This window comes from Nicotiana tomentosiformis, chromosome 2, assembly GCF_000390325.3.
Source record: "Nicotiana tomentosiformis chromosome 2, ASM39032v3, whole genome shotgun sequence".
In the NCBI taxonomy this organism is placed as follows: Eukaryota; Viridiplantae; Streptophyta; class Magnoliopsida; order Solanales; family Solanaceae; genus Nicotiana; species Nicotiana tomentosiformis.
The window spans coordinates 36,584,808-36,597,297 of NC_090813.1; the positions used below are offsets into that span (position 1 = coordinate 36,584,808).

At 36.5% G+C, this 12,490-nt stretch overlaps 1 protein-coding gene across 2 annotated transcripts; it reads right to left on the reverse strand.

Annotated features, from left to right (window-relative positions):
- Nucleotides 1-6,873: 6,873 nt before the first annotated feature.
- LOC104097756 (putative Peroxidase 48) lies at nucleotides 6,874-10,662 on the reverse strand. Of its 2 annotated transcripts, XM_070195158.1 has the most exons (5): nucleotides 10,364-10,661; nucleotides 10,030-10,234; nucleotides 8,481-8,675; nucleotides 7,678-7,843; nucleotides 6,874-7,563 (listed from the first exon to the last, which is right to left on the reverse strand). In XM_070195158.1, exons 2-5 carry the CDS (start codon nucleotides 10,219-10,221, stop codon nucleotides 7,085-7,087), a joined length of 1,032 nt encoding a protein of 343 aa, XP_070051259.1. In that variant the 5' UTR covers nucleotides 10,222-10,234; nucleotides 10,364-10,661; the 3' UTR covers nucleotides 6,874-7,084. The 2 variants fall into 2 exon arrangements, with proteins under 2 accessions (XP_070051259.1, XP_070051258.1); XM_070195157.1 differs by having other exon boundaries at nucleotides 10,030-10,662.
- Between the last annotated feature and the right edge of the window lie 1,828 nt (nucleotides 10,663-12,490).

The window sequence follows — 12,490 nt, forward strand, 5'->3', positions numbered from 1 at the left end:
GATCATATGAATGACATGTTTGGGTTCCTCCTGCTCATTTTTTCTGTTAGCGTCTCTTTCTCTGAAATGATTCTTGGCTCGATCGCTGAGGAACTCTCAAAGGTGGCCCTCATTGAATAGACGGGCTACCTCCTCCCTTAATTGCCTGCAATCCTCGGTCTTGTGACCATGCGTGCCATGATACTTGCACATCAAATTTGGGTTTCTTTGGGAAGGCTCAGTTTGTATGGGTTTGGGCCACCTAGTATCTCTGATCCTTCCGATTGCCGATACAATGCCCGATGCATCAATGCTAAAGTTATATTCCGATAACCGAGGTGCCTCTGTGGGATCGGCATACTTGTCAAAACTACTTTTGCTCATAAGTCCCCGAGAATTCTGTCCTCGATCACTTCTTCGATCGTTCCGGGCGGAATTGCATCCTGAACCATTGTTCCTTCGATCTGCGATATATGGTTGATATCGGTCTCTGTTCGACCTTGGCTCCCCGTCGATGTCCCTCTGGTTTTTAACTGCCGACCTGTTTGGATGTACTGAACTGGAAAGGGCTCCTAATTGGTCGTCCTCGACCCTGATCTTCGATTGATATCGATTGTGCACATCTGCCCAAGTTATAGCTGGATACTCGGTCAAATTTTGTTTCAACTGACGTGATGCTATCGAACTCCACTCTTTCAACCCTTGGGTGAAAGCTTGAACGGCCCAATCATCTATGACTAGTGGCAACTCCATGCGTTCCATTTGAAATCACGACACGAACTCCCTCAGCATTTCATTATCCCTTTGTCTTAACTTGAAAATATCTGATTTTCTCGTTGCGACCTTTATGGCCCCGGCGTGTGCCTTTACGAGAATCTATTAACATGGCAAATGAGTCGATGGAATTCGGTGGCAGGTTGTCATACCAAATCATTGCTCCCTTCGAAAAGGTCTCTCCGAATTTTTTCAACAGCACAGATTCGATTTCATCATCTTCTAAATCGTTACCCTTGATGGCGCATGTATATGAAGTAACATGCTCATTGGGATTGATGGTCCCATTATATTTGGGTATGTCTGGCATACGAAACTTCTTTGGAATAGGCTTCGGAGCCGCACTTGGAGGAAACGGATTTTGTACAAACTTCTTCGAATCCATCCCTTTCAAGATTGGCGGTGCCCCCGGTATCTGATCAATATGAGAGTTGTATGTCTCCACTTTTTTATCGTTGGCTTCGATTCTCTTCTCCACTGATTCAATTTTTTTGGTGAGCTCCTCGAGCATTTTCATTACCGCAGGATCAGTCCCTGATTCGTTACCATTCGACCTTTCCCGTACTAGTTCGGTACGGAGAGTAATTTCCGGCTCGACCTTATTCGGGGCTCTATGTTGATTTTATAACTGAGCAATAGTGGCTTGCTGAGCCTGAATCATCTCGAATATCACTTGGAGACTGACTCCTTCGTCTCATCTGCCCTGTGTTCCTTGGCCACTAAATCGGCCTTCTCTGCGTACACTCCCATCGAGATATGCGCCTAAGTCCGCATTTAGAGCAACGTGCGAACTGACATCGACTGGGTTAGCAACCGGTGCTCCCCCGAGATTAGCATGTGGCACCTCGACTCCTGGAGCAATCACATTTTCATTTTCACCATGGAATCCGAGGCCATTGTCACCGTGTGTGGATGCGTTTTGTGAGTTTGACATGTTTTAACCTGAAAGCAAAGATACTTGACAAGAACAAGCGTAAAATAGTGTGTTTTATCAGAATCAGTACTGAACAATCACTATTTTCCTTAGCCCCACAGTGGGCGCCATTACCCTAAAAATTGAGTAACAATTAAACTTATATTATGGTTTTAAGGATATTTGATTTAAACTAGTACCAATTGATAAACAACAAATTAAATAAATAAATTGAACAATAAAATAAATCAAACCGGTCTGCAAATAATGCCTCGACCTCGATTCGAGATAGTCTCAAGGTAGGTTAATAAGAACAGTAGAGAATGGAACAAACAGCGATGAATAGTAAGTAAAACAAAGAAAGCAGCGTATGTGTATATTCTTATCAGTGAATAATGATTGTCCCCCTTACAAGTGAATGGGATCTCTCTTTATATAATAGAGGAATCCTAAATAAGGTAAAACTCTAATAACGGAAGTAGATCCCATGATTGGCACTAATAACCGCTTTGATTTGATCTGTTCCGGGATTTCCGGCGTGATCTTCGATCGGTTGCTGATATCTCGCCATTCCGTTATTACGCCTTACTCGAAGTCAGTCATGCTTGATATCGATTATTGCTGGCCTCGATCTCAATGAACACTTCGATCTCTAGGCTTGATGTTCTATCTTCGAGCTCGAGCCCGATCTATTATGAGGTTACCCTCGAGGCAACTATCCTGTCAACGAAATCAGGTATGCCCGATTTCGACCGTATACAATTACAGATTGGACCAACTGCACACGACCAGCATAAGACATCTTCTTAGCAGTCCAGGAAGAAATCGTGGCTGTGATCTTTTCAATCAATGGTTGCCACTGTATGAGAGCTATTTTCTTTGTAAACAAAGGAATGCCTAGGAACTTGAAGGGTAAGGATCCACTTGCAAATCCCAGGTGTGCCAATATCTGGTCCTTCACAATTTGCTTTACCCCACCAAAATATACTGAACTTTTTCCTAGATTAGCCTGTAAGCCTGATGCCTGAGAGAATTGAGTAAAGCATTTGTAAATTGTAGCCACTGAAGAGAGATTATCCTTAGCAAATAACAGAAATTCATCAGCAAAACTCATATGAGTAATGCCTAGCTTCCTACATATGGGATGATATTGGAAGTTAGGCTCCTTCTTAAGTCCATGCAGTGATCTACTCAAGTATTCCATCGCTATAGCAAAGAGAAAAGGGGAGATAGGATCTCCTTGTCGAAGACCCTTGGCATCATTGAAAGGTTCTGTGGTTTCCCCATTCACAAGAATAGTATAGTTGACAGTCTTAATATATTCCATTATCCAGCTGATAAACCTGTCAGGGAACCTAAGCTCCTCCATAACCTGTTGTAAGTAGATTCATTCTACTGAGGCGTAAGCTTTCTGAAGATCAATCTTTATCATACATCTAGGGGATATCTAGGCTCTTGTGTAGGATTTGACTAGCTCATGAGTTAGAATGACATTATTAGCAATCTTTCTACCAGGAATGAAGCCTTCTTGAGCCTCACAAATGATGTAAGGCATGACTTTCTGTGATCTGGAAGCCAAGATTTTAGAGATCATCTTGTAGAGGATTGAACAACTGGCTATTGGTTTGTACTCTTTGAATGTGGTAGGTTTATTCACTTTAGGCACCAATGTACGATAGTGCAATTTATGGCCTTATAGAGTTTTCCAGTTGAGAAGAACTCTTTCACAGCATCTATAATCTGAATATTGATAATGTCCCATGCTTTCTTGAAGAAAACTGCATTAAAGCCATTAATGCTTGGAGCTTTATCATCACCAATTGCTTTGAGGCTCTCAACAATCTCTTGATTGGTTACTTCTGCACATAGATCAACCCTTTGTTGGTGAGATAGTGTAGGACGTCCATGCTTCATGTATGTTCTGTTGATGGCAGGCAAGGTAGTGGTAGTTGTTCCCATTAAACTTTTATAGAAATCAACAATCTCTCTTTTGATAGCATCAGGGTCAGTTAGCTTGTCTCCTAGCAAAGTTGTAATTTCTGTGATTTGCTTCTTTTGAGTTCTATTCTTCATCACTGCTATGAATGATCAGTCTACAATCCGATCCCGTACCTCTTCGATGTGATTTCAATCGGTGAATGAACATTACGCGCGCCTATTGATCAACTACTGCTAGCTTAGAACAAAGGAGTTATAGGTATGGTTTTTACTTCTTTCTGTTCTTGTTTGCAAAACAAAGTTTGCTCATTCTAAATATATTATGTACTTTCATCTATGTTGTGTTGGAAATCTTTCTTTGAAAACCTTGATCCACGCAACTAGAGTTATTATAATTCCATATTTCATATTGGTCGACCACCTAAGATTTGGTTAGTTCGGGGTTACATGAAGAACCTAAAAGAAACAAATCTTGGATAATCACTTTATAGTTTTTCAACTTTTCATGTTTATAATCCTTCTGCATATGATTCTCTTGTTTATGCATGATGTTAACAACTATCTTCAAGATTTGAACCTTTCCCTTCTTTTTTTAAGTTTGCGGCAAGATTTTAAGATCAAATAGCATGTACTAAACGGTTCGATTTCCTATATGTATATATTGGCATTGAAATTACTTTAGGAGAAAAAAGGGTTTTCATACATGCTGCAGTTATGTTTTACGATCGATAAAGGTGATACATGCTAGCCAATATTTCCAGAAAAAAAAAAAGGTTTTCATTCATTGCCTACAAGCCCGAAGGCTACTAAATTTCCATTTTTAATACAACTTATCCTATGTCTATAGGGGAAGTTTGTTTGAATTCTCCTTAGGTCTTTCCGTGGAGAAAGTGTTTTCTGCCTTCTCTCTATTCAATGTATATTTTTGAATTCCAATCAAGATTATGAGAAAACTAATAATGACACTTAATTTGTTTCCTTACTGATATGCTTTTGAATCTCATTAAATTTGTGGTGTATGTGTTTTAATTTATTCCCAAAAAGGGATAATTTGCGCATAATTAGGAATCGCCTTCCTCCTCGGGAGACTTGATCCAAAGAATAAGGAAGAAAGTTCTACTTGAGCTATAAAAAATAGACCAATTTGATTTTTTGTTGTTGGCTTTAATTAATTCCTCACACCCAACATTTAGATGTCAATGTATTTTGCGGCTTTCTGAATATAGTTGCCGCCTAAATTTGGGTAAGGTTATCTAATTTAAAGGATAGTATAATTAGTATTGCAAGGAAATATAACAAGTGTTCCCTCTTTTTTACTTTATGTGACTCAGTTAATATTTGAAAAGTCAAAGAAATTCCTTTTATATCTTTTTGCAAATACTTTTTAAGTGTTCTGAATTACTAACAATTATAATTTATAATACTTTTTACATACTTTCTAAATATGTAAATTTTATTTTAACATATTTAATAATTCTATGTTCGAATTCACATTAAAAATTAGTTAGCTTAACTCTCATACTCTGAGCTAGTTAGGTGCGGATCTACATATTAAATTTGGGTGATCGAGCACCCAATAAACTTGACTCACAAATATATTATTGTATAGAAAATTTGAGAAAATTAATATAAATCGTCAGCACTACCCTCTAGATAATCAGTCTGATGGGTGCTTTGGCTAAGAAAGGGTGCTCGAGGTTTGTGAAAGTTGAGGGGGCGAGAGTTCGAGACAAGCCTTTTTTCACAGGCAAATTATTTTTTTTTTTCTTATATTATCAAGCTACTTTCTCTCTTTTGTTCTTTGCCGTTTTCACCAGCCACTTCTTTTACCCCGTACTACTTTTTAAAAAAAAAATTTGCTGACTTTGTTTCATCTTTTCTTTTTTTAACAAAATCTAATTCACTATAAAGAAAAAGAAAGAAAATGAAAAAGGACTCTAAAGTTTGACCCTTCTGAAGACGAGCAATTCCTCCTGATCAATCTTTTTTCTGATAGTTGTGTTATTCAACACAATTTTATGGTGTCTATTACTCGTTAACTTTTTTCATCATGTGTTCTAATAGTTGCACTTATACGATACAATTGACAGCATCCACGAACCAAAATTCCTGCATTCGCCAAATGGAACGGAGGAAGAATAAAGTATTATTCTTTGTTTTTTTTTAATTAATTCTGCATTGAAAAGACAACGAATATATATATTAGATCTAAATGATAAAAAATAAAGTAATGGGTTATAAGTTATAACTTATTAACCCTTGGGTATTTTCTAAGGGTATTTTGGATTAAATAATACAGCATTATATTCTTATAAGTTCTACGTCATAAGTATTACTTTCCGAAAAAGAAACATTACCATCTATTAGGCGGCGGTATTCTTATATATAGGCTTATTGGTTTTAACCTACAGAGAGTTGGCAGTTCATATATATCTATATATATATATATATATATAGGTAAGGTATATTGATTAGCCTTAGACAAAAAGAAGGAACCTGTTCTTTGCCCTAGAGAAAAACAGAAGAAGCGAGATATGAACAACTTCACTGTTTGAAACTACATCGAAGGGGCGTAAGGGATTGAGGCATAGATGATTATCATCCGTCTAACAACCCCTTGCCTCTTCGATGTGATTTCAATCTGTGAATGAACATTACGCCTATTGATCACAAATGAGCAACAAGTATTGTTTTTTACCTTCTTTCTCTTCTTTTTTGCAAAACAAAGTTTGCTCATTCTAGGTATGTAGTTTCACGTATCATTTGTTGAAGATATCACTTCTTTAAACCTTTGAATTTCATGTTTCTTTGTCGACCGTTGAAGATTTGGTTAGTTCGGGGTTACATGAAGAAGAAACGAAATCTTGGAATTATAGATTTTTTAACTTGTCATGTTTATAATACTTCTGCATATGATTCTCTTGTTTATGCATTATGTTAACAGCTATCTTCAACATTTGAACCTTCAATTCCCCATCTTTTTTTAAGTTTGCGGCAAGATTTTAGGATCAAATAGCATATACTAACCGGTTCGATTTCCTATATGTATATATTGGCATTGGAATTACTTTAGGGGGGGAAAAAGGTTTTCATACATGCTACAGTTATTTTTTACAATCGATAAAGGTGATACACGCTCAACAATTAATGCTCCCAGAAATTTAACAGAAATCTTGATATATTTCTTGAGTTTCTTCTTGATTTGAACCCTTTTCCTTGCAGTTAGATGATATAAGATCATATACCTTAATTATTACTGTAGAAGGCAATTCCCAATTCAAAGCAGGATATTATATTGGCACACATATTTGTACGTACAAAAGATGCAAGCATGAGAAACTTTGTTCGATCAGTTAGTCATTGTAGGTAGATCATTAGCATCCAAAGGAAACAATTCACTCACTATATGCCGGCCAAGTTTTCCCTAAATTAGGCACTATGAAAAGTGATTAATAACTAGGCCACTCCTAACGATAGTTCTCATTGATCAGAATTGAGATGGGAGCAACTGTGCCGAACTTCTCCTTGGAATCCAGTAAGAACGCCAATATTTGACAGTTTAACCATGGCATGAGCAAACTCAGTCCTAAATATAGCCCCCTCATCCAAAGCATAATCCATCACCACCGCTGCCGTCTTTTCATTAGCCATCAACTGTTGATCAGCAAACAGCAGCCCTCGTCCTCTTGTCAGAGTCTTGTAGTAGTGATTATCAAATGATGTTCCAACCGAGGAAAGCGCTGACAGTCCCTGGGAGTATGATATAGCAGACTCACTCAGACCCCTCGCTGTATGTTCGTTGAACATATTGTTGATGGTGCTGTTATCGTCTGGACACTTCTGCATCAACTCTTCAAGAAAATCAGAAGGAATCGTTGGATCAGGTAAACCTGTCCCCATGAAATTACTGAGCCTTGGCCGAATGAATTCACAACCAATCTTCCCGATGTTATGTCCTCCTTCAGATGATGAAGAAAATAAACAGAAGAGAAATTTCAAAAGATGTACATGTGTTCCAAAAAAGGATGCAGACTACAACATATGAAAATTAAAGTATAGGATTAGAAGATTACCAAGTAGTGCCACTGTTTCCCTCTCATCAAATCCTCTGAGCGAAAACAGCCTAAGAGTTTCAGAGATATTCCCATTTGGTCGTGGAATTTCAGCCATTGCCTCATCAAAGAATGATTCCTTACTGTCCCTTCTGCCCGTAAGCACAGGATAATATAGACCACCAGCCTAAAATGTACAAAAGCAGCATGTGAAAGGGAAAGCTTAAAGATATAATACTTGATGATAAAGTGTCAATTTGTTCGCAAAACTAGAAGATATCAAAATGCACTGTTTATAAATATTGTACCATATTTTCGGAATTGTACCCTGTTAACATATATATGATACCTCTAAGAGGTGTAAAATGTTCTATTATGTACTAAATATCTGAATATGCACTACAAGATCATTCAACTAAACTACTTCAAAGATATAATACTTGGAGTTGAAATGCCAATTTGGTCCGCAAAGCTAGAAGATACCCTAATGCACTGTTTAAGAATATTGTCATATTTTCTGAACAATGCCCTGTTGACATGTAAATGATACCACTAGAAGGTGTAAAATGTTTTGTTATGTATTAAATATCTGAATATGCACTAGGATCGTTTAACTAAATTATTTCAAGAAAGATGGATTGCATGCTAGTGCATGAGTTACATCCATTTCACGCCAAATTCTATTCTCCAATTGCTCCTTGAACAGGAACACAGAACAGATCCATGTAAAATAGAAATTAAGTACTAAGAGTAAGAATGAAGAAATCAGCAAAAACCTTAAGGTGCTGGATTATAAGAAACAAAGGATATGGCGAAATTCATACCAGAACGATGCCATCTCTTGTTGCAAGGACAAGGATATCAGAACAAGAAACAACCCCAGGGCATGCCTCCTCAATCTCATCTTTTATCATATCAATGAAATCAAAGCCTTTCAATGTCCTATTTGGGATGGCGTCACGTTCAACAGTCCCATTCTCGTTATTACTGTCAGCTAGCAGAACAGATGCATCACAACCCTGAAATCAATGAAACAGAAACTTCACTGTCTGGAAACTCTGCCTTATCCAAAAAGAAAAGAAAAAAATTCATTGTCTGGAATTGTTTTCACAATCAGTCTGAGCTCCTTCTTTGCTAAATATCATTTCTCGACTCCCTTAGGACTCTAAAAGCTCACCTCTATTTCAGAAGTAATACCATCCCGCCCTCTTTTTATTACCCAAAGGATACATACACAGAGGGATATAACTACAGGTAAATATACATTAAAAAATATTCGGAACTCAATAAACATAAAACTGAGAAAGCAACTGATCCAAGATCAGGTAAAAGCTCCATCTGAATCAAACGACGAACACAAGGCACAAAGACACATGACAACATATGAAGAATCACATGTGCACAATGCACGAATCAAGATACGCGGCTAATTATTAAGAGAGAAGCATCCACAAGTACATCAAAGAAATGCATTTGCACGTGCGCGCATCAGGAACCAATGCAAATAAGAAATACAAAATTCACCAAGTATTGTCAATATATATCTACATGGACAAGACCAGTACAAAAAGTCAGCATAGAGCAAATAATTTGAAACTCAGTAAAAACACACTTCTAAAAATTGGGAGGATAACAGGAACTGACCCAATTGAAGCAGTTAAAGAACTTAACATAAAAGACTAAGACAAGAAAAGTTCACACGACGCAAGACAACAAATATCACAAGGCTAATTATAAAAGAAATGTCGACAAATCTATAAGAGAAATACATAAAATGAATTCACAATCGATACATGCATGGAACGTGTAACAGAGGAATAATAGTGACAAACAGTGAAAATACTAAAAATATTTTGTGTATCGAGGTCACATGCACTTGAGATTGTAGAACCTAAAAAACTAAGAACTGCATCAAATAACAGAAGGAACGACACAAAATAGATCAATTATCATCATTTTCTTGATAATACGAATTGGAGTTGCTTCCAAATATTAAAAGTGAAACAACATTAATGCAGCAATAGAGTACACAGCATAAGACGTTAGTCTCTTTTAATACGATTGCAAGCCTCTTTAATCCCCTTTCTCTGCTTCATTATTAAAGGTACTAAATCCTTTTCTTGATGTAATCAAGCTTACATTTTCAAAAGAAACGATTATACATAGGTGTGCGCACACCAGATTCATGAACAGATAAATATTTGTCCAAGACTGATGAGAAAATGAGATGAATAATTTACAGTTCCACAAAACCCAGTAAAAAGAACTCATGAACGATGCACATATCAAGAATCAGTAAAACAGTAAAAAATGACAAAATAAGAAATTGAATATACTTAATCAAAGGATTCAGAAAATGGAGAGTAGACGTACCCGAATGAAACAATCATGGAAGAGAAGGCGTAAGAGTTTTGCTGGGGCGTTGTGTTGCAGCTGAACAATTCTCAGCATCATTCTCCTCACAATGTTGTCAACATTCCCACATTTCTCCTCATAATAATCATATCGAAGGGGCGTACGAAATTGAGAAGCATTACCAGGGGCAGATTCTGTTTGCGCTGCCATTGTTGTCACAATGCTGGCAACCAAGAATGAGAAAACCGCCATTAAAGCCCAGTTCTTGTTTACCATTTTGAAAAGAGAGTAATGGAAAATGACGACTTAACAGAAAGTGAAAATTGGGAAAGCGTCGGTGAGGAATTGACACCTGACTTGCTTTCTAATCTACACCGCTATATATAACACAGAAAACTAGCTCGCGCGCGCGCCAGGGTTTGAAACAGAAGATGGAATATAACCGTATAACAAATAGCATTTCTTTTCTTTTTTTATTGGGCCAAGATTTTGATAGAATTGGATACATTGAGAGTGAGTATCCGAATTCCATGACTCAATTGAGAGCAAGGTCGATCAGAATTGTAAGGAACCTGAAGGGGGAACGGAGAAATGGAAGGGATTTAGGAGGAATTAGGAAAGTTCTGTAATGGGGGACACGTGTATATGTGTTATAGTGTAAAATAATAAAAAACTGATACTCTGAAAAATAATACTTAAAAAATAGCTAATATATAAAAGGTAACAGATGGACGGTTAAGTTCGAAGAAGGCAAGTTATATTTCACGAGTCAGGATTTTGCTTCTTGTGATATTATCATTCCTTTTTGGTGTAATTAGTTCGACCAATTTAAATTCACTTCGTGTAAGTGGCTATAATAGCGTTTGACCAAACTGGAAAAATTAACTTACTTTGAGAAGTGTTTTTGATAAGAAACAGTTTGTATTTAGCTAATTAATTTAAAAAGTACTTCTAAGCAGCAATTAATATTTGACCAAGCTTTTAAAAAATATTTTTAAGTATATTTTTCTCAAAAGTGCTTCTAGAAGAATCTACTTTTTCTGCTTCTCCTCAAAATACTTTTTTTCTCCTAAAGGTTTGGCCAAACACTTCAAATTTGAAAAAAAAATATTTTTTTTGAAAAACAAATGCTTTTGAACTAGGAGAAGCTTGGTCAAACAGACTATAAGTGTATTAAGCTGGATAAAAATACTTTCTATTAAAAAAACAAAATTCTAAAATCCTTTTTGCCTAACCAATTCGTGCACAACTTAATTCGCCACTCTACCGAAGATCGAACTACCACGCTCTTGAAACCTCGTAAATTTGCTTTTCTTTTATGAGAATACAAAGAAAATTACTAATTTCGCTTCTCGGACCCATTTGGTGTTTGAGCACCACCACCTTCACTGCTTTTACGTAACAGAATGAATTCGTCAATTCGATGCGATAGAGAACCGAAGGGATTATCCAATTCATCACTCAATTGGTAGAGGTCAAAAAGGATAGAGACATTATCATGTAAATCGGTTATAAGTGGGTTTCCATTAAATAATCAAATCATACAAAGATTTAAGTAGCAATTTTTTTTATGAGTGAGGGAACAAACATATAGAGTGCAAACATAGAGCCAATATGAAATCAATACAATTATTACTTAATTGATTCCCCCGACATTCAAACCAGCTAATAGCTAGAATGTGGAGAAAAAAAATTAAGAAGATTTAGCATACTACAAGAAAATGGTTTAGACTTTAGACCTCCAACGGCTCTAACTTCGTTGCCATAAATAAGTCTTTTGTCCTTATAGAATACCTCTCATCCACAATATTTAGTTTGCTCATAGCATTTGCTTTGGTTAATCACTTCTTTTCAATTCCTTATCTTCTTCTTTATAATTCAAGCATTTACAACTGTCTCTATCTATTAAATATTAATTGTTGTATATGTTTGTTTACCTGTAAAACTCTATTAAATATTAATTGTTGTATATGTTTGTTTACCCGTAAAAAAGTACAATTGAATTTGTTACGTGGTTAATAGACAAGCGAATTGATTTGATCCAAGAAATGATAAAGAGATAAAACTAATATTAAGCTTAGCAATTGAAATTGAATAAGATGACAAGCTTGGCTCCGAACGCAGTGCCTCCGAAAGCAAAAATGGAAATATCGACAAGGTGCAAATAAAATTCTTAAATTGAGAGCGAAAGTAGTAAAATAAAGCTTAGGTATGCAGAAAAATTTCTCTCTCTACAATGGTTGCAGAGCCTGCTATTTATAACTTTACCTAGGGACGAAACAAAGACCCTAGGATCAAGCTTCTCTTAAATGATAATAAAAGAGTCATTGATGAACATGTAACGACGGACCATGAATGCAAATATTCTCTGCAACGGTCGCTCATTTAATGTTAAAGAATATTCCCTCATTGAATGCTATCTGATGGCAAATTCTTGATCTTCCTCCGTTGACTACGCTCCCTTCGGGATTTATCTGGT

Bases quoted from the DNA above. Each gene is read 5' to 3' on its own strand.
- LOC104097756 (XM_070195157.1), bottom strand. From the start codon at position 10,287: ATGGTAAACAAGAACTGGGCTTTAATGGCGGTTTTCTCATTCTTGGTT. The intron at 8,676-10,029 runs GTACGTCTACTC...CATTGATTTCAG, and splicing joins TCCATGATTGTTTCATTCGG to GGTTGTGATGCATCTGTTCT. The intron at 7,844-8,480 runs GTATGAATTTCG...TGTACATTTTAG, and splicing joins CAAGAGATGGCATCGTTCTG to GCTGGTGGTCTATATTATCC.